The 27088-nt window shown below is 47.4% G+C and overlaps 2 protein-coding genes and 1 non-coding gene across 6 annotated transcripts in view; all 3 read right to left on the bottom strand.

Annotated features, from left to right (window-relative positions):
* The window catches only part of FYCO1 (FYVE and coiled-coil domain autophagy adaptor 1), a 79223-nt gene extending 66959 nt beyond the window's left edge, over positions 1-12264 (bottom strand). The window contains exons 1-2 of one of the 2 annotated variants that reach the window (XM_061128814.1): positions 11536-12264; positions 455-597 (exon numbers count right to left, since the gene is read on the bottom strand). In XM_061128814.1, coding sequence (XP_060984797.1) covers positions 455-509 — 55 coding nt within the window. In that variant the 5' untranslated portion in view covers positions 510-597; positions 11536-12264. The remainder of the gene's footprint in view (positions 1-454; positions 598-11535) is intronic. The other variant, XM_061128813.1, reaches the window with a different exon arrangement.
* Positions 10107-10240, bottom strand: LOC133046326 (small nucleolar RNA SNORA41). The gene has a single exon (XR_009690464.1). It is a non-coding gene; the product is annotated as a small nucleolar RNA SNORA41 (small nucleolar RNA).
* Positions 12265-13343: 1079 nt separating the features above from the next.
* Positions 13344-23828, bottom strand: XCR1 (X-C motif chemokine receptor 1). 3 transcript variants are annotated; one of them, XM_061128815.1, is made up of 2 exons: positions 23677-23828; positions 13344-18561 (listed from the first exon to the last, which is right to left on the bottom strand). In XM_061128815.1, the coding sequence occupies exon 2, from the start codon at positions 18542-18544 to the stop codon at positions 17543-17545; it is 1002 nt and encodes a 333-aa protein (XP_060984798.1). In that variant the 5' UTR covers positions 18545-18561; positions 23677-23828; the 3' UTR covers positions 13344-17542. The 3 variants fall into 3 exon arrangements, with proteins under 3 accessions (XP_060984798.1, XP_060984800.1, XP_060984799.1); XM_061128817.1 differs by having other exon boundaries at positions 23570-23677; XM_061128816.1 differs by lacking the exon at positions 23677-23828 and adding an exon at positions 23598-23666.
* Between the last annotated feature and the right edge of the window lie 3260 nt (positions 23829-27088).

Below are 27088 nucleotides of genomic sequence, written 5' to 3'. Positions count from 1 at the left end.
ATGAGCCGGTCTCTCTCACTGAGCTCAGAGAGTCTGGGAGGCAGCAGGCCCAACTGCAGGAAGTGCAGCCGGGACCAGGCGGGACAGCGAAACCAGAAAGGCAGGCATTTCGTCTTCCTACTCAGAGGACGGGCGCATACTCCTTCACAGAGGAGCCAACTCCAGCACTGCCCAGCGGTGTGTGTACACACACACACTATAATCAGACAAAAAGGGGTATCTGATTTTGTCTACACACTGCCTCTACAGTGTCTGAGAGGAGGGCCAGGCAAGTTCTTCCAGCCTCACACGGGGTGGACATCTGAGCCCCAAATATTTCAGTGATGTGTGCCGAGGGCTCCAATCACCATCGGTGTAAACACAGATCACAAGGCTGAAACTCAGCCGGCCCTGGCAAAGCACAGCCACAGCTCCCTCCGCGCCAAGCTCGGGGTGCCCTGCGGCCGGGCCGTACCTTGTAAATCACGGATGATTCTCTGCAGCTGGCTCTCCGCGCTGGTGGACGCCATGGTGACCGTGACCGTCTGGGGCCACCTTTCCTGGCTGCGCGCTTCCTGCCCGGGGCCGCTCAGCAGCGGTCAGACTCCATGGTGGCACCTGCACGGGGAGGAGGCCGTGGAGGAAGGGGTCACAGACACGACTTAAAGTCAGCAGGAGAGGGATGCTGCTCTGGGAGCACAGTCACCCCATCCGGGCGTCTCCTCTGAACGGGAAGGGCTAGACCCTTCTGCGTGAGCCTTGCTCTGATACACTTACATTCTCTGATATACTTATATTCAGACACAATGACCTGGTTTGGGGCTTCAGAAGAAATGAGATCTACTAAATAGCACCATCTATTCTTTCTGAGCTCCCCTCCCAGGCTGCCCTCTTACGGCAGTGAGTGAGGCCTGCCTCACTTTCCACCTTTAAAAACCTCCCAGGGGCTCCCCTTACCCCGCTACACCGAGGCCAGAACCAGTCCAGCCCCTCACTCACTGCAGCCAGGCCTAAGGCGCGGACATACCAACTCCATCCCCTCCATGCCCAGCCCCACGCCCTCCCAGGCTGCTTTCTGAGGAATGGTCGGTAACCTCTGGCCAGCAGCAGCCGTGGAAGGAGGACACATACCCTCAGGGCTTCTGGACCAAGGAGAGCCTGGCCTGCCTCTCGGGGAGGTCTGTGGCCTCCAGCTGCCCAACGTCCGGCTCAGCCCGGGGAGGGGAGACACCAGGGGCCACCGGGGGCCTGCACAGCCAAGGGACGTGTCTATTTTAAGCATGCCTCCAGTCCTCTCACGGCTGGTGAGTCCCGAGTTACCAGTGCTACTTGGGCAGCTGCTGAAGTGATGTCAGGACACGGTGGTGGCAGGAGACCAAAAAAGAGGAGGAGATCCGAGCCGCATCAGGAGGAGGTGTGGGCATGCACGTGGACACCAACGTATCCTCCTTTCAGAACCTCTAAGCCTTGCCTTAGATGGCTGATGCAGAGGTGTAATGTTTGCTGGCAAAATCGGCTGGTAAGACGAGAGGTGGCCAGAGTAGCCACCTGTGCACTGGGCCGGCGAGGGGTTTTACACACTCAGTCATTCTAATCCTCAGCAGTGCCCTGGGGTCGGGGGAGGGGCAGACAACGTACAAGGGAGAGCCTGGGGCACAGAGAAGCTGTGTAACTCGTCTATGGCCCAGGCCAGCAGGGAGGGGAACCCTGGCCAGTCTGAACTCAACCCCTTTAGCTCTACACCAGAGCCCCTGTCACTACAGCAAATGTCACCACTTCCACTGGCTTCTGGGAGCTGCTCTGAACTCCATGCCTCTCAAGTGTGCCGCCAGCCTGAGTGTTTCAAACACAAGCGGGCCCATACGCTCCCTCCACCCTTACTACTCCAGGAGGCAAGGAAGGAGGAAAAATGGTTGAGAACTTCAAGTTCCCAAATATTTACAAAAGCATTCCAGGTCAGCCTGGGGGAGGGGCCCCCCAGGGAGGGGCCGTCATGGCGCAGATATCCCTAGGCCTATTTTTAACTCACAAGCCGACGTGGCTGTGACTCAGGGAAAACAAGGCCCAAAGACGGCTCCTCCTGCCTAGGAGGAACTAGACAGGCACACACCAGCACCACACCCCCAGGAATTTCTGACACAGAGCCCCAGAGGGTCAGGGGATCCACGGAGACTCTGCCAAAGTCCCCAGTAAAAGTGCTGGCACCCCACCATCACAGACACCAAAGTGAGGCTAGGCTGATTTACCGGAAGCCAGCCTGCCCATCCCTGGGCGGCTCTCTGGGTCCCTGCTGAACACAAAGCCCGAGCAGGGACCCGCCAGGACCCTAGAGAGCAGCAGCCCAGGATGGGTCAGACTTGTGCAGCGGCCCTGCTGCCTGGGAGACACTTGGCTCCTCCTAGCAAGGAGGAGACGGTCAAGGACCACCACTGTCAACGCACAGCTGCCCAGCACCGCCCTGTCAAGTTCAGTCTGGGCTTCAGGGCACACAGGCACCGTCCAGCCCTAGAGGAGCTCAGCTGTGTGCCGACATGACAGAAAGGAAGTGTTTAGATATGCAGATAAGGCAGAAGAGGTCCACGCAGAGATACAAATAAAAAGCTATGAATACTCAGTAAGGGGAGGGAATGAACCAGGGATACACACAACACATGATGTTTTTCAAGTGAAAGAAGCCAGACTGAAAAGCCATCTACTTTACAATTCCATCTGCGTGCTATTCTTACAAAGGGGAAACATTGGGGAGAAATCAGATCTACGGCTGCCAAGGACTGATGGGAAAGAGAGGGTCTGACTATAAGAGAACGTGCGGAAATCTGGGGAGCAATTCTGATCTGTCTTGATTATGGTGGTGGCTACGTGACTGCATACATTTGATAAACCTATGTGTCAAACCTCACTTACTGTGCGTTTTATCTCAACAAAAGAAACAGCAGCACTGGGATGAATTTAACGAGATGCAAGGAGACCTGAAGAAGGGAACGTTCATTCCACTTAGGGAAGGGAGAGTGTGGTGGACAGTCTGTGATGGTGACTGGGTTGGGCAAGGCCTGAAAACTGAACAGGAGGTCATCGAAGAGATCCGAGGAGGAAAGGGCGTGACAGGTGCTGAGGCCACATCTGTACCTTCACGCCTCTTATTTCGATTATGGTCAACAGAGAGCCTTGTAGCTTCGGGGGCAAATAATCTTGAAAGAAGATGACCCGGAGAGTCCACTGGGTCTGTGTGCATGCTGAGAGCTGCGGGAGACCCAAACATGAGGGGGAGGGCGGAGCCTGGAACGGAAGTCCTGACAACCACACACTCTGAGTCACCTCATCCAGGCTTTGGCTGGGATATCACACAAACCATACAACCGACCTCGATTTCCTAGAAACCAGCCCTCTTTGGAGCTTGGCACGAGGGTAACAGTGTCCCTAAACCAAATTGGCATCTTGGCAGAATGCGCCTGAACAGACAGAAACATGCTCCTTCTGGACCTCCTGGTGCTTTGGTGAAGCGGCAGGTGTCAGCCTGAGCCCAGGAGGCCTTCTCTGCTGAACCCTGGCGTGCCCCCCTCTGCCAACGCCAAGCTCCCGGGTCATGAGGTGAGCTGTGCCCAAGCACGGATTACACAAGCTGGTTTTCCCAAGAGCCTGCATCACCACCAAGGTAAAAGGCCTGAGAATCTGTTGCTGGGTCTGTAGGTCACAGCAGGTTTCCCTACAGGGCTGTGGGTCATCACCTCCCAGGGCTTCAGGAAGCAAATGGTCACCATAAGAATGCTAGTTTCATGGATTTAAAAGAATGACTCTCAGCATTCTGGCCTCCCTTTTCCTGATCCTAAGGTTATTATTGAACTTCAAAAGACAGAATGGGGGCAGTCTCCCTCCACTTTATTTCCTCTTGTCTCTAGATGAGCTTGCCCTTTGGCTTAGGGATGAGCTATTTTTACGCATAACACTTCTGACACCAAATGTGTGGCCTTTTCCCCATACCAGTATCCAGTTGTCACCACTGGATGTCCTGCAGTTCAATTAAACTGGTTTTCTTTTTGTCTAAGCCACATGGTTTATGGGATCTTAGTTCCCCGACCAGGGATCAAACCCACGCCCTCAGCAGTGAAAGCTCGGAGTCCTAATCACTGGACCACCAGGGAAGTGCCTCAATTCAATTCTAACTCTGCTGCTGCTAAGTCGCATCAGTCATGTCCGACTCTGTGCGACCCCATAGACGGCAGCCCATCAGGCTCTGCTGTCCCTGGGGTTCTCCGGGCAAGAATACTGGAGTGGGTTGCCATTTCCTTCTCCAATTGTAACTCTAACTAACTCTAATTCTAACTCTGGAGTCAATGCAGACCCCACTGGTTAAGGGTTCAGTCCACAAGACTGCCTGGGCTTCAGACACCAATCACAAGTCCCAGTACCTGTCACTACCTGTACTTCAGATCAACCAGTTATTAATCAGGGCTCCCACAATCCCCCCTCTCAGGTTTGACAATTTGCTAGAACAACTTACAAAACTTGGGGAAGCACTTTACCATTACCAGTTTATTTTAAAGGACACAATCCAGCAACAACCAAATGGAAGAGAAGCATAGGTAAGTCAGGGGTGGGGTGGGATGGGGTGGAGTTTCCATGACGTCAGGGCTCCACACCCTCCAGCACTTCAATGTGTTCCTCAGCACAGAATTTCTCAGAATCCTGTCATTTCTAGGTTTTTCAGTTCAGTTGCTCAATTGTGTCCCACTCTTTGTGACCCCATGGACTGCAGCACACCAGGCCTCCCTGTCCATCACCAACTCCTGGAGCTTGCTCAAACTCATGTCCATTGAGTTGGTGATGCCATCCTCTGTTGTCCCCTTCTCCTCCCATCTTTAATCTTTCCCAGCATCAAGGTCTTTTCCAATCAGTCAGTTCTTCACATCAGATGGCCAAAGTATTGAAGCTTCAGCTTCAGCATCAGTCCTTCCAATGAATATTCACCACTGATTTCCTTTAGGATTGACTGGTTTGATCTGCTTGCAGACCAAGGGACTCTCAGGAGTCTTCTACAACAACACAGTTCAAAAGCATCAGTTCTTCAGTGCTCAGCTTTCTTTACGGTCCACCTCTCACATCCATACATGACTAGTGGAAAAACCATAGCTTTGACTAGATGGACCTTTGTCAGCAAAGTAATGTCTCTGCTTTTTAACATGCTGTCTAGGTTGGTCATAACTTTTCTTCCAAGGAGCAAGCATCTTTTAATTTTATGGCTGCAGTCACCATCTGCAGTGATTTTGGAGCCCAGAAAATAAAGTCTCTCACTGTTTCCCCATCTATTTGCCATGAAGTGCTGGGACCAGATGCCGTGATCTTTGTTTTTTAAATGTTGAGTTTTAAGCCAGCTTTTTCACTTTCCCCTTTCACTTTTATCGAGAGGATCTTCAGTTCCTCTTCGCTTTCTGCCATAAGGGTGGTGTCATCTGCATATCTGAGGTTATTGGTATTTCTCCCGGCAATCTCAATTCCAGCTTGTGCTTCATTCAGCCTGGCATTTCACATGATGTACTCTGCATAAAAGTTAAATAAGCAGGGTGACAATATACAGCCTTGATGTACTCCTTTCCCTATTTGGAAGCAGTCTGTTGTTCCATGTCCAGTTCTAACTGTTGCTTCCTGACCTGCATACAGATTTCTCAGGAGGCAGGTCATCTGGTCTAGTATTCTCATCTCTTTCAGAATTTTCCACAGTTTGTTGTGATCCACACAGTCAAAGGCTTTGGCGTAGTCAATAAAGCAGACGTAGAACTCTCTTGTTTTTACTATGATCCAACGGATGTTGGCAATTTGATCTCTGGTTCCTCTGCCTCTTCTAAATCCAGTTTGAACATCTGGAAGTTCTCAGTTCACATACTGTTGAAGCCTCACTTGGAAAATTTTGAGCATTTCATTACATAATGTACGGCTGATGAAATCACAGGCTACTGGTGATTAACTCCACCTTCAGCCCTTCTGAAGGGGGGTCTAAGGATGGGGCTGAAAGTCCTCTAGCAACCAGCCCTTAACAAGACACCACCTATCCAGGGGCCCAGGAAGAGTCAACCTTCCTAGCACAAACTGCCTGTGTGGTCGAAAGGGTTTTGTTTTGAATAACAAAGGATACTCCTATTATTCAGGAAATTCCAAGAGTATGAGAAGTTCTGTGCCAGGAACCAGGGACAGAGACCAAATATGTATTTCCTATTATATCACGGGGATCCCAGACTTCTGGCATGAACCAGCATGATCCTGACCTTTACAACCCACTGCAAACTGCTCTCCTGACTCGGGAGATACTCAGAGACTGCTCTGTCCACACGCCATGGGCTCCAAGCCTCCAGCACCTTGCAAGGCCCCCACAGTGCAAATCACCCCCAGGAACCTAGGATCCTTGGTGACTTTGTAAACACCTCCTTCACTTGTCTCTGGCAGGCTCTTTCAAATACCAGAGAAATTTATTTTATAAAATTTGAGGGAACAGTGGAGTCTCCTGCCAACAACACAAAATTATGTTTAAGCTTATCCAGAATGTCTGAAAGCATCCAATTTTCTGATAAAGACAAAAAGGGACTAAACACATTTTTAAAAATTCTTATTTATTACCTGGGACTACTGCCTGGCTTCCAAGTCACAACCGAGGTATTATTTTAGAGGTGAAGGACCTTCCTCGACTTCCAAATCCCTCCCACACCTGCCCAGTTGCCCTAAATGCCTTAAACAACAGAGACGGCAGTTCAACTTCAACTTCAGATACAAAGAAAAGCTGACTCATAAACTTCTTCACACTATGGTACAAATGACTAATACTCCTAATGTTGCCCAGAAGCTGACTCCGGCAGGAACAACACCATGCCAACTGGAAATGGGCACTTGCTATCTGCCTCTACAAGGATTAAGTCATTCTAGCCACTGCAGTCACTGACCTTCAACACATTCTGACGAGTTCAGGGTGGAGATCAGGAATGAGGCACTCTGTAGTCTGGGAAACTAGCAGAACAGGCTTTCAGATAGGTATCAATACATACTTTCAGGAGAAGCTTTTATGTGCCCAAATCCTTACATCTTCTCATATCTAGAAAAGCACTAGGTCATTCACAGTGACATCTGCTGCTCACGACTAGCAGCAAGCCTTTGCCGAAATGTGTGCTTGACTGCATGTACCCCCTTTCATTAAAATCACATATAGTACTGACCTTAGCCGCTACCTCTGTGGAGCAGTTCCTCAGAGCTACCTGAGATGCCTGAGAAGCTGTTTCCCAGGCTAAACTTCTTATTTTGCCCCAGATAAAACTTAACTCGTAACGGTCACATTGTGTATACTTTTTTTTTTAGTCGACAACAGCATCTGAGTAGCCATGCTGGAAAAGACGGATGAGAAAGGGAGGAGGAGGTGTGGGCACAGAAGACAACCTTGCCCAACCTGGCAGATTTGTTGTACTTCTCCCAACATAACAGCTAAGACGTGACCCAGAGAGGGCACCATACAGCAGGCTCCTCCCCGACTCCTGGACAAGGCGGAGCATACCAGTTGTCAATTCCACCCTGACCAGGAAAGAATGTTAACAAGGACAGTTCGGACCAGTCAAAAGCAGACAACTTTTCTGAAGAATCCATTGCCTTGACTGGGTTCAGTACACCCAACAGGGTCTATCCAGTTACCACCCATGGGAAGGGGGGCACTTGGCAGGTACCTGCGACTGTGAAGGCCTGGAGGTCTTGGGGTCAGTCAGCGCTGAAACAGTCAGTGGGCAGGCAAGTTGTCCTCCCCAGGGCTTCAAGACAGTGCCTAGGAGAGTGCTGGAGAGTCTGTCAGAGGCCAGCTCAAAGGCTGATGCTTCAACACACGTGAACAAAGCCTCATTAGGTGACCCAATTATATCTGAAGACCTACAGTTAAAGCACTGACGAACTGCGGGCCCGAGTCATCCAGCCCAAACACTCATTCCTCATAGTTATCTCTTCTCTCTCAAAGGAAATGAAGACTTGAGCCTTGGCCATCACTTCTTGCACCATTTCTTGGCCCCCTCCCTCCCACCAACAATTCCAGATTTCTTGGTCACTCCCCATGAAACAAAACGGGCCCCAATTCCAGTTGGCTGACCCAGGAGAACAGGGTCAAGAGGGGCTTGAGGGTGTGAGGTGCTGCTTCTGGGCTTGGAGAAAGCAGTCTTTTTTAGGAAGGTGGGCAGTTGCTCAGGAAGGAGCCATACATCCATATTTGGGGGTGCAGGGCCAATGTCTTGCCACTGGAAATCCCAGAGGGAACATCCAGAACCCTATTAGGAAGGTAGAATCAGGTTCACCTTGTGAAATGTCCTTTCCCTACCGTGTACCAAATCATGCAGTAAAGATCATGCCATGACTGTGGGAAACCCATGGTACATTTGGTTCCAACTATTTTGAGGCAATTTTAGCCTGTCTTCGGGAAGTTTTCTGACCTCTTCCTACATGTATGTGTGTTTTCATGTGCAGTGTAGAGAGGTGTTACCCTTTACCTTCCTCCACAGAGAAGATGGGCAAGGAGAAGAACAGACATTCTCAGTGGCTACCTTTGGTTGAGGCTTCTAAGCCCTGCTCTTGACCCAGGCTGCAGATGCCCTGGAAAAAGCATGTGGGGCTACAGTTCCTTCCAGCTCCACATGAAGCCACCGCCTCTGATTCAGCTTCCAGCCCACCCTGGACCTCTCACAGGGATTCTCCTCTTGGCCTAACCCTCTGCAGACCAATGTCTTGCTTGGAATGCTTTTTCCCTTCAGTTTTTCCTTTGGATTTCAAGGGTTCCCCTAACCTGGTTTTCTGCCCCAGGGCAAGGGTGCAGTACTCCAGGACCTGCCCTTGGGCCCTGGAACCAGCCACATGGCCACAGATTCTGCTGAAGTCTGTCCTCGGAAACACACTGACACACACATCCTTATCCCTGCAGAGGATCTGGCCCAACTAGAAACAGGTACCTGGGGTTCTTTCAAATGCCACAGAGACATGTGTGAACAGGAAGGACCATTGGAAGCCACTAAAACCAACAGGAGAACTGGCTCCAAAGTGAGGAAGAGGGGCCAACCACCTTCTACCCAACGCAGCATGGCTCTGTCACCCTGATCGTCTGAAGGTCAGGGAGCCCCCGTGCTCTGAGGCTGCAGCTCCTAAGGGGAGAGTATAGTCACACCTCTAAAAACAGCAGGGTAAACACAGAACCATGGAAACAGTTCAAAACTCACACTGATTTATTTAGTTATTCAAACAGATGCCATTAAACCAAGAGCTTTTAAAACAAACAAATACAGAAACCTGGCACTGAGATCACAAATGAGAAATACTGTTTATCTTTTGAGCAACACAGTAACATTCAGCAGATGAGCAGGATCAGTAGGTGAGCAGATGCTGACAAGGCCAAACTCCATCTGTGCTCACAGGAGGCTTCTGGTTAATGAATCCTACCTGCTCTGCTGCCTGGGCCTGCTCTAGTGAGTGTGGCTCCAGCCTATGAGTTCCATCGGTGATTTTCACCACTGCACCACAGCTAGACAATACGCTGCCTCTGCCTCAGGATTAAAGACACGCTGGTTTTGAGTCACCAAAGTTGTCCTTGGAATCACCAGAAAACACAGGTTACCCATTATTTAAGCCTCTCCCCTAAAGGGAACGGGGGGCCTGCCATTTCTTGAGTGCCTACTGCATGTTCTAGAGGTAGCAGTCCACAGCCTCAGTGATCAACACGGGACAAAGTCACCAGTTGCTCTGATCTTGTGCTGTTTTGGGTGGTTCCTCTCATAACACACATCTGTGGGGTCCATCTCATCTCCAAAGGACCAGGTAAAAAGTGTGGCTCCTGAACCCATCTGGTATCCCCAAACCAGCCGGCAAAGGAGCAGAGCCCATCCGAAGAGCAACTAGAGGACTGACTCTAAAGCAACGCAACAATAAGCAGAGTAAAATATTAATTGTAGACTCTAACAGGTGAGTGTACATTCACTGCACAATTTTCTCAATGATTCTGTATGTTTATTTTCCTAATAGAGTGACTGAAAAGAAAATAAAAACTAAATGAAGCACTACACAAAGAACACTTTTAACAGAAGCAGAAAATATTTGTCCTACAGTCTTTTCAGATTCTTTTTTTTTTCACCTTGTGTTTGTCACACACATGCCCACTTTCTGTTGTGCTGAGAAAGAGGTGTTGAGTTGTGTGACAGTTTCTTTCCCACAGTGGAATGCCACAGCTGCTACCTTTAAGAACAGCTGCAGACCAGTAGCTGTGGAATTTTCAGATTCTTTTAATCAAAGAAGACCACGTCCCATCACTGAGACAATTACCTCTGATTTCCAGGGTAATAACAGTGGAGGCTCATAACTGGTACAGGACATTCAACAATTTGTGAACATAACTCTCATCGGAGGGAGGGTCAAGTGGAACTTACTCAGTATGGGCCCACTTCAGAGGGTAGGAGTCACTGAAAGCAGAAAACCTTAGCGTGACAGCTCTTCCCTCAACCCGCCTACAATACCCAGCAGGCCGCATTAGGCAGATGGCAGAGTTAAGCTTGTTACAGAGGCGACCATAAGGCTGGAAGTGGCAGGAGAGCAGCGAGCAGATTAAGGCCTGATCCTCTGCCCTCAAAGAGCCCCTGACCCATTTCTCTGTTTGGAAAGGAAATTGCTGTGGTAAGACCAGTACAGAAGCAGAGAGGCTGTGGCCAACGCAGGTAGCGCTCAATTTTTTTGCGGACGGGACAGCGGATGGAACTGAGAAGAGTGAAAAAGGGCATCAGATGATACAAATGCACCGAGAGTCACGTGGTTAAAGTGTCAACCACACACGCCTTTATCACAAAAATAAAACTCAGCCTTCCCGCCTAGGTTCTTAACAACATGGACCCTAGCCTGAGTCCGGTGCGCAGCCACCCCACTCCTCATAAATCCACAGGTGTTTCAGGAACAATCACCGAGGGGCTATCTTGAAACCCTGCACCAGAACACAAGCCGCTGCGGGTCAACAAACTAGGCCGTGGCCTGGGGTGGCCCGGGAGAAATAAACTGTCCGCTGACAGACGGGAGGAGGCGAGAGACACGGGCCAAAGTTAAGTTTTGGAGTCTTGCAAAGTTAAGGGGTGGGCTGTCCCGGCGCAGCTGAGGCACGAAGTACGCTTCTTAAGGTCAGCGGCCTCTTCGAAGAGGCAAGCAGAAACTCGGGGCCTGTCCGCCTGTGCTTACAGACTCCAAGACTTGTTTTGAGACCACACATGGTGGGCTCCTTGGCGACCCCATGGCCGTGAGGAGTCTTGGAACTGGTGTTCGGAGGGGGCGGAGGGTGTCTCTCTTTCTAACTGATGACCAGAGGAGGCCTGGGTTCTACCGTCAGATCCATCAGCCCGAGGTGCTTCCTAAGCCCGCTGGGCAAGGGGTCGGGGCTCCGACGGGGTCTGTGGAAGAGTCGGGATAGGAGGGGACGTTAAGGGCAACAGGTGACAAGTCGCGCCCGGAGGGAAGGTCTCCGCTCCGGAGACGACAGCAGCTAGAGGTGCCCCCTGAGTCTGGCCGGCCCTTCGCAGCACTTACTCGCTCGTGGGTCCAAGGCGTGACAGAACCGAAACTTTCTGCGGCCAAGCGGAAGAGTACCAGAGCTCAGCGTAGGCGGCCATGATACGCAAACCCCTCCGCAGACAGGCGCGGACTACAACTCCCGGCGTGCTCCACAGGGCCGCTGTCTACAACTCCCATTGGACTCCATGGGCAGACGAGCGCGAACTACAACTCCCCGCATGCCCCGCAGAGTTGCTGTTTACTGCTCACACGGGTCCCACCCGGGCAGCCGGCCTTAAATTAACTCTTGCAATCTCTGGGGGGCTTGCAGGTCTTTAAACATATCCCTGGGATCCTGTAGGCAGTGATGTCCGTATGTGGCTTTTAAGAGCTTGAATTGTGACTAGAGCTGAACTGTACGTGTGCTGTAAGTACAAAATACACCCGAGTTCCAAAAAAGTGTAAAATAGCTCACAAACATTTTTATATTGTTTCCATGTTGAAATGATTACTTTTTACAAGTTTATTGGGCTGAATGAAAAGCATTATATACATGTCTTTTCATCCCCTTTGGTACTTAACACAGGGACCTGCTTAAAAGCAGTGCTCAAAAACTGTTAATGAATGAACTACCTCCCCCAACTTCTCCATACTCCCCACCCAATTTCTATTCACAAGTTCTATTTTCTATTGGTAAGTTGTGAGGCACTCTGAGTCTACACTCAATAGAACAAAATGCATTCATTAGTAATGACCGGACACAAGAGAGGAGAGCAACAGTACGTGGAGTACTTCAGCCGGTACTCTCCTCCATTCCTTGGCCCTGGCAGCACCATCCCTTTTTCTTGGCCCGTTCTCACCATTTCCTCTGGAAACAATTTTCTACCCCATAGGATTTGGCCACCCTCTTCTCTAATCACTGCAACTGTCCAGTTCCACCTGCCCATCTGTTGCCCATGTGTTCTCTCTGATGCTCAAGGCTAATTTTCTGAAAAGGATAAAGTCAAGGAGCCAGGCCACCTTTGTCATCCTTTGGTCCTTCCAGCCACACTCTTCTGTAGAGGGGGTGGCATGGGGGGGGGGGGGGCTGTTTGCAACAACCCCACACCTAAGATCAGGCATGACCCCAAGGTGAAGAGGGTACTGTGCTCAGAATGACTTGGTGAGGATTTAGGAAAACTTTCTTCCCCTTACCAAACGTCCCTTCAAATCTGCCAAATATATCCTACCAAGTTTTCAGGATGCCTGAAATTCCCAGCATTCCTTCTGATTGGAGGGTTGACCTCTGGTAGGTCCTTGTTCAGGCACAGTGGGTGCTGAGACACACTGGAGATGGAAAGCTCGAGTGCTAGGCCAGGGGAGAGATAGGGAGGGACAGAAAGCTAAGGCTAGGAGCATTCAAAACAAATTTGGCCTCCTGGGCAATGTCACCTAAGGCCTGAGCGGAGCCAAGTTCCTACCATCCTGACCCATACAGAGCTTGTTCCACACTTTATCTCTAGTCCTCCTTCTGTATCACTTCATTCACCCAAGAACCTCACCGAGATTCCTCATAAACAGAGAACTTTTAAAAATCTTAAATCACAGTATTTCCCTGGTGATCAGTGACTATAAGTCCATGCTCATAACGCAGGGGGCCCAGGTTCGATCTCTGGCCAGGGAACTAGATCCCACATGCCACAACTAAGAGTTTGTGTGCTGTAACTAAAGATTCTGATTGCTGCAATGAAGACTGAAGACCCTGAGTACCACAATAAGATCCAGCACAGTCAAGTAAATAAATAATAAAATAATCTTAAATAATGATCTTGGGTAGGAATGAGGGGAACATAAACAGCCCAAGGTAAGTCAGTACATGCTAATCTTTTATTTGCATATATGATACAGTGATGGTTTCTATATTTTATGAGATGATTTTTAAGAGTAATTCATATTTGTCCTGTCACAGGCAAGTTTCACAAATGAAAGCCATGCATTCAACAAACCAGGCACTGTCTGGGCTGGTGAGCCCAAGAGAAGAGTTCATGGGAAGCCCATTGGGTGGTGCCTGTTGTTGAGTGGAAGATGTAAGCAAGTGCAGGAAGAAGAAACAAATGTGGAAAAAAGCTAAAAAGATGATCTCCTATCCACTTAACCAACCGCAAACACTGCCAGGCACTGAGGGAGGTTCTAGACATGCACAATGGGGTCCATGCCCTCAAGGAACCTCCACTCTGGCTGGGGTCACCTGGGGTCATCTGAGGTCTGGGGCTGCACTGGGCTTGAGGCATGTTCCTATTTAGAGATCAGCACGGTTTCTCTCTTGCTGATTTTGTCCAAGAGAGGGAGGAGGTGGAAATGCTGTGAGGAGTTTCTACCCTTGGAGCTGTTGTGGGTTTTTAATGCTCCAGGAATCCAGGAGGTCTGCAGCCCTGGGTCCAGGGCATCTTTTATTTGACTGGATAAGAAGGGACAGGCCTACAGTGGCCCAGCTGAGGTTCAATTGTGGTTTCAGTGGTAGAGGGAGGGGAAAGGAGGAGGTTGTTGTCCATGAAGAGTGTGGTCAGTGAATGTGGAGTGTGGTCACTGGGTTGCAGCTTGTGGGATGCTTCCTTCAGCAGTCCAACCCAGGTTCCCTTTCTGATAGGATGGATGCCCCTCTGTCTTACCATTCATTTCTCTCTCTCTCTCTCTCTCTCTCTCTCTCTGTGTGCCTCTTCCCTTGGATTCTCTAGGAGCTAGATTTGGAGGAGACTCTGGATTAAAGATTACCCTAGTCTACTGGAGGGTCCAAAACATCACTAGAAATGCAAAGAGACAAACATGATTGTACTGATGAAGTGCTCCCAGGGATATGGCTGTATGTGTTGAAAGGAATACTTAGAGGAGTATCTTGGGATATGAAGGAATGGGATGGGCTGAGGAGACCATGGAGTAAGGTTCTCAAAGGCTGTGCTCAGCAGTGATACAAGATCCCCAAACCTGCCTTCTAAGAAGAGTGGGCTCAAAACCAGCTCTGGTTTGGCGAAGTAGGTGGGTGATGGAGGCCTCTGCCCTTCTGCTCCCTGGGCTCAGTCCGCCCTCGGAACAGAATTTGAATACAGTTTTAATAACACCAGCTTGAAGGAGTGCGGGATGATGGGCCTGACCAGAAGCTCATAGGCTTAGCTTTGCCCCCATAGCTATCTGTCTCCTTCCTTCTGCTCTTCCTTTCTTCCATGGTGAGTGATGGCCCCGCCAATTGATTAGCAAGTCCGCAGGAGTTTTATCCCTTTACACCTGCACCAGCCAGCCCTCCCCAACAGATGCTACAGGCCTAATTCTAAAAACTAGACCCTCAGTATTCCCCAGTCAGGTCAAACTCCTTCAAGACTGGTTGCCCAGTGGCAAAGAGATCACTGAAACTGCAGCAGGAACTTGAGGGGAAAATGCTGTATAAACTCTCTAGGCTCTAGATGAGGGCTATACTGTTGTTTAGTTGCTATGTCGTGTCTGACTCTTTGCGACCCCGTGGACTGTAGCCCGCCAGGCTCCTCTGTCCATGGGATTTCCCAGGCAAGAATACTGGAGTGGGTAGTCATTTCCTTCCCCATGAGATCTTTCTGACCCAGGGATCAAACCCGTGTCTCTTGCATTGGCAGGCAGATTCAACAAGCATGTGTTGAATGCCTGCTGGGTGCAAAGTCTTGCTCAGGGGACGGTGGAAGTCTCTGGTATTCCCATTTTCAAGGAGTTGGAGCCAAATGTTCTTGACTGGGGTGCATGTCAGAATCACCTAGGGAGCTTTTCCAAACGCCCTACTCCAGAGTGAATCAGGCTCACAGGTTGGGATCAGGTCTGTGGGGTAGGGGAAAGCTTAGAGGGTGGTTTTCATCTACGTCCTTTGATGTGAAGCTCTGGGTTATTGTAAGAAACAGGCAGTGTACCACTAAATAAAAAGGATGGGCAAGGTAAGCCACTGCCACAGAGAGAGATAAGCAGTGTGCTCTGAGAGTGGAGACTAGCAAAGAAAAGTTAGTACTGATAAAGAAGCAGGCTGGGGCAAACGAGGTGGAATGTGTCACAGGGTCCCAGCCGCCCCGAAGCACGTCAGAAGGCGGACGGCAGCTGTCACTCTTTCCCCACACCCAGTACAGTGACAGGACACCAGGGCCCTGCTTGGCAGGTGCAGGGCCAGGTTCCTGCCATCCGGGAGTTTGCAGTGTGATGGGGCAGGGAGATCAGACATCCACGGGTGCAACTACAAGACACAGGAAGATGACAAATGCTATTTCAGAGGGGACAAGCAGAGTGCCTGGGCACCAGAGAGACTGTTCTCCTAATGTACAGGTTGTGGGTGCCTTCCTGAAGGTGCTGGTGCTTCAGCTAGGGGCTGCAGGTTAAGGAGTAGAAGGCCCAGCATGACAAAGGACCAGAGGAGACTGGGAGAAGGGTGTCTGGAAAAGGACCAGTGTGGTCTTTTGTGGTTGGGTTCTAGGCTGCTTGGGGGTGAAGATTTATGTTGGATCAAAATCAGATGTGAGAGTTGGAACATAAAGAAGACTGAGGGCCAAAGAATTGATGGTTTTGAACTGTGGTTCTGGAGAAGACTCTTGAGAGTCCCTTGGACTGCAAGGAAATCAAACCAGTCAATCCTAAAAGAAATCAACCCTGAATATTCACTGGAAGGACTGATGCTGAAGCTGAAGCTCCGATACTCTGACCACGTGATGCAAAGAGCTGACTCATTGGGAAAGACCCTGATGCTGGGAAAGACTGAGGACAGAAGGAGAAAGGGGTGACAGAGGATGAGATGGTTGGATGGCATCACTGACTCAATGAACCTGAGTCTGAACAAATTCCAAGAGGTAGTGAAGGAGGGGGAAGCCTGGCGTGCTGTAATCCGTGGGGTTGCAAAGAGTTGGACACAACTTAGCAACTGAACAACAACAAAAATTAGAAAGAATGGAAAAGTTAGTTGACACCAGATTGAAGGGGCCTTTATTTACATGCAGATAAAGCCTATGGTATTTGGGCTTTATTTGAACATAACGTGAGGGTTTTGAAGTGCCGTGATATCAATGCAGAGGACACTGGAGGGGAAAGAAATGAGCAGCAGGAAGATGCTGAGGATATGAGGCTGTTTGGGGAGGAAGCAACAGGCATGTGAGAGATACTGGGAAGGTAACATCAACAGGACTTGGCCGTGGGTGTAGAGGAAAGGAAACGCAGGGCTCCAAGATAACCCAGCTCGTGGGGAAAGCTGGCAGCATCAACCAGGAGCAGGAGAACACTTTAGGTGGAACGTGATGAATCAGAAACGTCAGCTCAATATCCACTTGGAGAGGAGGAGGTGTTGGAGGAATCTTCACCCTGGATGCCTTCAGCAAAGTGGGTGTTTAGTTATCTGGGCCCTCAGAGCTCAACTGTTGGCACCTGGAGGTTAGCATCTGCATCTCATTCATTTTTATAGCTTCCACGTAAATGCCTGCAGAAGGTGGCACTTACTGCATTCATTCTTTCAATAAAAGATTTACAGACTAAATATTCAAGTGCCACTTCATGTGCTAGAAACTGGAACTATGGTACAGAGCACATCTCCGGTCCAGCTGTGGGAATTCAGAATCCAGATTTCACTCTGACTGTGCTTGTTTGCAGGTGTGATCACTTCTACAGACAGTCCCATCCGGAGCCACCACCTCCAACACTGGGGGACAGTCCTACAGTCAGGGAGGGAACACCGTCTCGCCAGCAGCCTAGAGCTGCACAACTGAACTCCAGACCCTCGTCAAGTCCTGAAGGATGCTCCTTTCCCGGAAGCCTTTCATATTTGAGAGTACCCTGACCTGAGCAAAGATGAGAAATCCGTGTCTGAATGAAGGAATAAAGGAGAAAAGAGTTCCTCAGAATCTAAGCAGCATTTTTCTGGATGGCAATGTAAGATTTCCAGGTGGGGAACTTCTCCACAGAAGAGGGGGCCCATAGGACCCCCTGGTGTAACGTACCGCTGTCATCCCTCAGCCGCAGCTGTAGCGTTTCCCAGCCGCATGCCCTCTCCCTCCTTCCTGCCCCACCAAACTCCCCTTCAATAGAAGGAGATGCCCTCGTAGGTGAAGGCACCTGGGGGGTGAGGTGACGGAGGAAGGCTGGGCGCCTGCTGCCGGCAGAGCCAGAAGCGCCGGAGCAGACTTTTGAGGTGCCTGCGGAACTTGACCCCGACGAAGACGTAGAGCACTGGGTTGAAGCAGCAGTGGGAGAAGGCAATGTTGCGGCAGATGAGCAGGGCGTAATCCAGCTGCTGGCTGACCTCGCAGCTCTGAATGACCCCCAGTTTCAACAGTGTCTGCAGGAACAGGATCAGGTTGTAGGGAGCCCAGCTGAGGAAGTATGCCGCCACGATGGTGAAGATGAGCCTCACGGTCCGGTGGCGCCGCTTGGACCGCGAGCGGAACAGGGTCCTGAGGATCTCCACGTAGCAGAACAGGATGACCCCCACGGACAGCAGGAAGATGACGTTGTGCTGGTAGACGGAGGCGAGGAACCACTCGAGTTCGGCATAGTCACAGCCCGAAGGGAACACCTTGTGGGAGATGGCGTCGGGGACGGAGGACAGGATGCTGGCCGCCCACACGGCAGCGGTCACCAGCACACGGCGCTGGAGGGTGTGGACGCGCAGGGACGAGATGGGACTCACCACCGACAGGTAGCGATGGATGGTCATGATGGTTAGGAAGGAGATGCTGCTGTAGAGGCTGATGGAGAAGACCATGTTGAGGAGCTTGCACAGGACATCTCCCAGCACCCAGCCCCAGTGGTACCCCGAGATCCACACGGGCAGCAAGCAGGAGAACACCAGGTCTGAGAGGCACAGGTTGAGGATGAAGACGTTGGTGAGGGACTCCAGGCTCTCGTACTTCACCAAGACCCACAGCACCAGGCTGTTGCCCGCCATGCTGAGAAAGAACACCAGGCAGTAGAGGACGGTGGTGCTGACCGTGGCGAAGACGAAGGTCCTCTTCTCACACAGAAAGCTCTGAGGGTCATACTCATAAGACGTGGTGGACTCTGGGATGTCTGAGGGCTCCATCTAGACGCTGAGAGCATCTGAAGTGACAGAGACATGGAGTTCAAAGCCATGTGGTTAGGCTAGAGAGCAACAGGACCCGAGGTACAAAAAGATGTGATCCATGGTCCAGCCACTGGTTGGTGAACTTTATAATGAAATTAGGAACTTTTGAGTAGCACTAAGGTAGTCCAGTGTCCCAGGAGGTGTAATAGAAAGACAGTGGAACTGGATATCAAAATTCAGTTCAGTTCAGTCACTCAGTCGTGTCCGACTCTTTGCGACCCCATGAACCACAGCACGCCAGGCCTCCCAGTCCATCACCAACTCCTGGAGTCCACCCAAACTCATGTCCATTGAGTTGGTGATGCCATCTAACCATTTCATCCTCTGTCATCCCCTTCTCCTCCTGCCTTCAATCTTTCCCAACACCAGGGTCTTTTCAAATGAGTCAGCTCTTCACATCAGGTGGCCAAAATATTGGAGAAACACTTGAGATCAAATGTAGGGCTCAATATTGTGTTCTTGGACAAGCTTTTTAACCTTTATGAACCTTAGGTCCTTATCTACAAAGCAGGGCTAATGATCCCAGAGTCATTCCTTCATTTATTCAGCAAATACCTAGTAAGCACTTACCAATCCTACTTGCCTTCCTGTCTCCTCTCCCTCTGTCCCTCCCTTCCTTTCTTCCTCTGCTCCTTCCTTTCCTTCCTCACTCCCAGAAAGCACAGAAATCCTGACAGCAGGATTGTTTCAGGACACTTGCGGTCTCCTGGAACCAGTCAAAAAAGAGAAGACACAAACGAAACAAACATCTGTTTCATGTAAATCTACTTATGAAAACTAAGATCATGGCATCTGGTCCCATCACTTCATGGGAAATAGATGGGGAGACAGTGGAAACAGTGTCAGACTTTTTTTTGGGGGGGCTCCAAAATCACTGCAGATGGTGATTGCAGCCATGAAATTAAAAGATGCTTACTCCTTGGAAGGAAAGTTGTGACCAACCTGGGTAGCACATTAAAAAGCAGAGACATTACTTTGCCGACAAAGGTCCATCTGGTCAAGGCTATGGTTTTTCCAGTGGTCCTGTATGGATGTGAGAGTTGGACTGTGAAGAAAGCTGAGCGCCAAAAAATTGATGCTTTTGAACTGTGGTGTTGGAGAAGACTCTTGAGAGTCCCTTGGACTGCAAGGAGAGCCAGCCAGTCCATCCTAAAGGAGATCAGTCCTGGGTGTTCATTGGAAGGACTGATGCTGAAGCTGAAACTCCAATACTTTGGCCACCTCATGTGAAGAGTTGACTCATTGGAAAAGACCCTGATGCTGGGAGGGATTGGGGGCAGGAGGAGAAGGGGACGACAGAGGATGAGATGGCTGGATGGCATCACTGACTCGATGGACATGAGTTTGAGTAAACTCTGGGAGTTGGTGATGGACAAGGAGGCCTGGCGTGATGCATTTCATGGAGTCGCAAAGAGTCGGACACGACTGAGTGACTGAACTGAACTGAATTATGTAATAATCTCAAGACTTCAATGAATATTGAGAATCTGGGAGATCAGATCCCCACTAACACAGGATTAACTCCCAAAGCAGAACGCTTCATCATCCAGGAGTTTGGTTTATAGAATATCTTATGAGCAAGTGGAAATAACCTGTGTCCAATAGAAGGTGAGTGGCTAGGAAAACATACAGGCAAGTTGACTCAGTCCTCTGTGTTAGTGAGATTTTAGAAACAGTGAGACTAGAAAGCCAAGGAGACAGAAGAAAGTGGTTGAGGAGCTGGACGTTTCCCTGAGAGAGGCAGCGGAGGTGGCAGGGCCTCAGAGAGGGCTGGGGGACTTGGATGAAGCGGCTGCCCGGAACAGTATACTGTAAGAGCTCTCGGCACCCGCTCCGTGCCAGGCACTGTGCTGACTCGCAGCACTCATCTGCTCCCTCCATCCCGCAGCACTCTCTCACAAGATGGGACCATTTCCACTTTACAGAAGAGGAAACCAGCTCAGACTGGTAAAACAACCTTCTCAATGTTACAAAGCCGGGAAACAGCAAGGAAGGCCAACATTAGAACCCAGATTCTATGTCCTTGTATTTTGAGGAGAAGAGCTGGAGGAATAGTTTCCCATTTTCCAGTTTGGGATAGGAGGACTAATAAGGAAGGGAGGGAGTCTCAAAATTTATCCTATTTTAGGTAGGTAAGTCAATTTGCCTCTTGAAACACCAAAGTGAAGATAACTGAAATTATTAAGATGGTTGTTTTGTTTTGTATTCTTTTAATATATAGCGGGGATACATATAGTTTTGCATGTTTACTGTCCACTTTTGGTTCTTATTTTTAAAGTAGTTATGGATTTTATTTATTTTTCTACTTGAGATAATATTGTTTTCCTTCTGGATTTTAAGAGCCCTTTACTTAAACTGGTCAACCCGTTCTGCTTTTAATCATGTCTCATGGTCTTATTTTTTTTGACATTTAGAAATTGAGTGCTTACATTTTAAAGAAGAGTTTATCTGACTCAATACAACAGCCCATAATGATCAGTGACAGACACAAGGCACTATGATAGATGTTGGATTTTAGGGTGTGAACATAACAGTTTCTATCTATAAGAAGTTTACAGTTTCCTGACAAGTTGAAGTGGAGTTATTTTGGGATGGGAGTTTGTTAAGCACACTTCCTGTCATACAAAGCCCAAGTTGGTAATTTGGAAAAAGTTTTAAAAGAGGTACTAAAACATAGAAAAAGCAAGAGAATTCCAGAAAAACATCTACTTCTGCTTTACTGACTATGCCAAATCCTTTGACTGTGTAGATCACTACCAACTGTGGAACATTCTTAAAGAGATGGGAATATCAGACCACCTTACCTACCTCCTGAGAAATCTATATGCAGGTCAAGAAGCGACAGTTAGAACTGGACATGGAACAATGGACTGGTTCCAAATTGGGAAAGGAGTATGTCAAGGCTGTATATTGTTACCCTACTTATTTAACTTACATGCAGGGCATATAATGTGAAATGGCTGACTGGATGAAGTTCAAGCTGGAATCAAGATTGCCAGGAGAAATATAACCTCAGATATGCAGATGACACCACTCTAATGGCAGATAGTGATGAGGAACTTAAGAGTCTCTTGATGACAGTCAAAGAGGAGAGGGAAAGAGCTGGTTTAAAATTCCACATTCAAAAAACTAAGATCATGGCACCTGGACCCATCACTTCATGGCAAGTAGAAGGGGGAACAATGAAAAGTGACATTTTATTTTCTTGGCTTCAAAATCACTCAAGATGGTGACTGCAGCCATGAAATTAAAAGACGCTTACTCCTTGGAAGGAAAGTTAACCTAGACAACATATTAAGACAAACCTAGACAGCATATTAAAAAGCAGAGACATTACTTTGTCAACAAAGGTCCATATAGTCAAAGCTATGGTTATTCCAGTAGTCATGTACAGATGTGAGAGTTGTATCATAAAGAAAGCTGAGCACTAAAGAATTGATGTTTTTGAACTGTGGTGTTGGAGAAGACTCTTGAGAGTTTCTTGGACTGCAAGGAGATCCAACCAGTCAACCCTAAAGGAAATCAGCCCTGAATATACATTGGAAGGACTGATGCTGGAGCTGAAACTCCAATACTTTGGCCACCTGATGCAAAGAACAAACTCATTGGCAAAGACTCTGATGCCGGGAAAGATTGGAGGAGAAGGGGACAATAAAGGATGAGATGGTTGGATGGCATCACCAACTTGATGGACATGAGTTTCAGCAAGTTCTGAGAACTGGTGGTAGACAGGGAAGCCTGGAGTACAGCAGTCCATGGGGTCGCAAAGAGTGGGACATAAATGAGCAAATGAACTGAACTGAACTGAAAACTCTAGCTAGACTGAGAACAAAAGGAGAAAACACAAATTGTCAATAGCAGGTATGAAAGAGTGGTTATTGCTACAGGTCTTACGAACTTTAAAAGAACAACAAAGAATATGATCAATTCTAACCAATTCAACAAATTATATGAAATAGAAAGGCTTCTTTAAAAATTCAGCCTACTAGAACTGACATGAAATGATATGACATAATCCTTCCTTTATTACAGAAACTTTTATCAATTCTAAAAATACTAAGAAACTATTCTACAAAGAAAACTTCAGAACTAGATTTTTCTAGTGCATTCTGTCAAACAGAAGGAAGAAATAACACTGATCTTATACAAACTATCTGAAATACAGGATGGAATAGTTCTCAAATTGTTTTATGAGACCAACATAACCTTGATACCAAAACCAGACAAAAATTACAGTAAAAGGAAACTATAGACCAATAGACCAATATTTCTCGTGAAAACAGACATAAAAATCCTTAACCAAATATTAGCAAATCAAATCCATCAATATATTTTAAAAGGTTAATACATTATGACCTAGTGTTTATCCCAAAAGTATGAAGTTGGTTTAAAATTTGAAACTCAATCAATTTAAGTGACCATAGTAAGATGAAACTATATGATCCTTTTTGACAAATACAGAAGAGCATCTGACAAAACTCAACAACAATTCATGATATAAACTCAGCAAACTAGAAATAAAAGGGATATCAGGCACCTACCAAAAAAAATCATTCCATGTTTTGTCGATTATTAATACATTTACTCAAGTTTTCAGAGGTGCTCCTGGTCTGGGCCTGGTGGGCCTTGGGCACAGAAAGGAGAATGGTGCCAAACCCCAAGCTTCTCAGAGTTGCATTCTAGGGGTTCCCCACTTCAATTCTAACAGAGCAACTTTAGCTTTCTGGTCCACAGTACAATTTGGACTGAGAAATACAGCTCTAAATTATTCAAACACTAATAATATGTAATGCCTTACATAAAGATTTATAAACAAACACCTCCCCTTTCTTTAGCACAAGGAAAAGTAAAGGATTATGTATGACAGTCCTACTCAAAGCATGGTCTACTGACATGCTTTGCAGCATTGCAGATTTTTGGGAAAACCCAGATTCAGGGAATCAGAGCCTCTGGATGGAGGACTCAGGAATCTGCATTATTTACCTGGTCTCCAGGTGCTTCTGATACCTACCCAGCATTGAAGAATTCCAGCTATCGGCTATTAAAAGCAGAGGAAAACATACGTTTGAAATGGTTGTAAAGGAACTCACCTATATCTGCACCTCTGTACACGCGTCTTAAGGCAGAAATGGTGCTTCTCTGTTCCTTATTTTGCGCAAAGAAACTGAGACACCTCAGTAGGCTAGAGGAAGGTGGTGGTGGCATTCGATTGCTAAGTCACGTCCAACTCTTTGTGACCCTATAGACTGCAGCACACCAGGCTTCCCTGTCCTTCACTGTCTCTTGGAGTTTGCTCAAACTCATGTCCATTTGAATGGGTGATGCTATTCAACCATCTCAGCATCAGGCTCTTTCCCAGAATCAGAATCTTTTCCAATGAATCTTTTCCTAAGTTGTTGACTTAGGGGTCATCTGAGCCCCTCAGTTCCACCAAGGACAGATACAAGTAATTTTGGAGTTAGGGATCTTAAAAGATAATGTGTTTTTTAAAGTGGTATTTTAAATTTTATCAAAAATTATCTTTGGGACTTCCCTAGTGGTCCAGTGGTTAAGAATCCACCCGCCGATGCAGGGGACCCAGGTTCAATCCCTGGTCCAAGAAGAAATTCCATATGCCGCAGAGCCACTAAACCCATGTACCACAATTACTGAGCCCGAATCCCGCAACTAATGAGCCCAAGGCACCACAACAACTGAAGCCGTCGTGTCCTAGAGCCTGTGCTCTGCAACAAGAGAAGCCACTGCAATGAGAGGCCTGTGTACTGCAACGAATAGTCCCCACTTGCCACAACTACAGAAAGCCCGCACTCAGCAACAATGATTCACTGCAGCCAAAAATAAATAAAAATAGCTAAATGGTTAAAATTAATGTATAAATATCAGTAATGCATGATTATTATTATTTTAGATTGAAATAATTCATGTTAAATAAAATTTACCACTTTAAACTGTAGAGTTCAGTGGGTTTTGGCATATTCAGTGTTGTACACCACCGTTACTATCCAATTCAGAACATTTCCATCACCCCCAAGAGAAATTCATGCTTGTTTGCCAGCAGTCAATCTTACTCCCTAGTTCCCTCCATCTCTTGGCAACCACTGGTCTACTTTCTGTCTCTATGGTTTGCCTATTCTAGAAATTTCATGTGAGTTGAGTCATATAATATGTGATTCTTTTTGTGTCTGGATACTTTCATTCAGCACAATATTTGCAGGGTTCATCCATGTTGCAGCATGGGTCAGTACTTCATGCCTCCTTATGGATGAATACTATTCCATTGTATGGATAAACCACATTTCAACCAGTTGTCAACTGAATGACATTTGGATTGTTTCCACTCTTTGGATGTGATGAAAAAGGTTGCTCTGAACATTTATTTGTAAGTTTCTGTATGCATATAAATTTTCAATTCTCTTGGGTATTTACCTAGGAGCAGGATTGTTTGGTGAACAATTGTTTGAGGAACTGATGAATTATCTTCCACAAAGCTGCTTCAAATTTTTTTTCCCAACAGTAATGTATGAAGGCTCCAATTTTGCAGGCTTTCTCTGCAAAAACATGATCCTATCATGTACACTGATTTATCCTTTATCCATTAAACACAACAGCATGAAAGTCTTTCTAAGCCTATCTTATTCTTTCCCATGGCTAGAAAGTGTTCCACTGCATTATTGTGTTAGGCTTTGCTTCTTTTCCTTTCAATGAACATCCACTTTGCATTCAATTTTTAAAATTATCAGAATGCTGCAAGGATTATAATGCATATACTTTTAATGTACTGGTATTGAATTTCTGTAGGATGGATTACTAGAAGCGATGCATTTCTGGATCATAGAGAATGTGCATTTTACATTTTGGTAAGTATTGTTAAAGTGCTGCACTCAATATGCCAGCATATTTGGAAAACTCAGCAGTGGACACAAGACTGGAAAGGTCAGTTTTTCCAACTCCAAAGAAAGGCAATGCCAAAGAATGTTCAAACTACCACACAATTGCACACATCTCACACACTAGCAAAGTAATGCTCAAAATTCTCCAAGCCAGGCTTCAACAATATGTGAACCATGAACTTTCAGACGTTCCAGCTGGATTTAGAAAAGGCAGAGGAACCAGAGACCAATTTGCCAACATCCATTGGATCATCAAAAGAGCAAGAGAGTTCCAGAAAAACATCTACTTCTGCTTTATTGACTACGCCAAATCCTTTGACTGTGTGGATCACAATAAACTGTGGAAAATCCTTCTAAGAGATGGGAATACCAGACCACCTTACCTGCCTCTTGAGAAATCTGTGTGCAGGTCAGGAAGAAACAGTTAGAACCGGACATGGAACAACAGATTGGTTCCAAATTGGGAAAGGAGTACTTCAAGGCTATATATTGTCAGCCTATGCAGAGTACATCATGTGAAATGCCAGGCTGGATGAAGTTTAAGCTGGAATCAAGATTGCCAGGAGAAACAGCAATAATCTCAGATATACAGATGACACTATATTTATGGCAGAAAGCAAAGAACTAAAGAGCCTCTTCATGAAAGTGAAAGAGGAAGTGTGAAAAAGTTGGCTTAAAGTTCAACATTCAGAAAACTAAGATCATGGCATCTGGCCCCATCACTTCATGGCAAATAGAAGGGGAAACAGTGTAAACAATGACAGATTTTATTTTCTTGGGCTCCAAAATCACTGCAGATGTTGACTGCAGCCATAAAGTTAAAAGATGCTTGCTCCTTGGAAGAAAAGTTATGACCAACGTGGACAGCATATTAAAAAGCAGAGACACTACTTTGCCAACAAATGTCCATCTAGTCAGTCATGGTTTTTCCAGTAGTCATGTATGGATGTGAGCTGAGCACTGAAGAATTGATGCTTTTGAACTGTGGTGTTGGAGAAGACTCTTGAGAGTCCCTTGGACTGCGAGGAGATCAAACCAGTCCATCCTAAAGAAAATTAGCCCTCAATATTCATTGGAAGGCCTGATGCTGAAGCTGAAACTCCAATACTTTGGCCACCTGATGCAAAGAACTGACTCATTTGAAAAGACACTGATGCTGGGAAAGATTGAAGGCCCGAGGAGAAGGGGATGACAGAACATGAGATGGTTGGATGGCATCACTGACTCGATGGACATGAGTTTGAGTAAACTCTGGGAGATGGTGATGGCCAAGGAAGCCTGGCATGCTGCAGTCCATGGAGTCGGAAAGAGTCAGACACAACTGAGCGACTGAAGTGAACTGAAGTATTGCCAAAATACCATTTATGACCTCTAAAATGGTTGTATTTATTTACATTTCCACAATAGTGTACACCTAGTCAAAATCAGGTGTTACTAATTTTAAAAAGTTTGGTCAGTCTGAAAGGATACTTGTAATGTTACTAATTTTAAAAAATTTGTCAGTCTGAAAGGATATTTGTAATATTATGTCGTTTTTGATTCAAATTTTGCTGTTTTGAGTTAGGAATTTTCTCTACAAATTTACTCTCCCAGTTGTGTGTCCGTGTGTGTG

The sequence above is a fragment of the Dama dama genome, chromosome 24, assembly GCF_033118175.1.
Source record: "Dama dama isolate Ldn47 chromosome 24, ASM3311817v1, whole genome shotgun sequence".
Taxonomy (NCBI): Eukaryota; Metazoa; Chordata; class Mammalia; order Artiodactyla; family Cervidae; genus Dama; species Dama dama.
Note: the sequence above shows the minus strand (reverse complement) of the source record. Positions and strands in the feature narration are given on the sequence as shown.

What these genes read in the sequence shown, in the direction of transcription:
- XCR1 (XM_061128815.1), bottom strand. Translation starts at nt 18,544, where the DNA reads ATGGAGCCCTCAGACATCCCAGAGTCCACCACGTCTTATGAGTATGAC.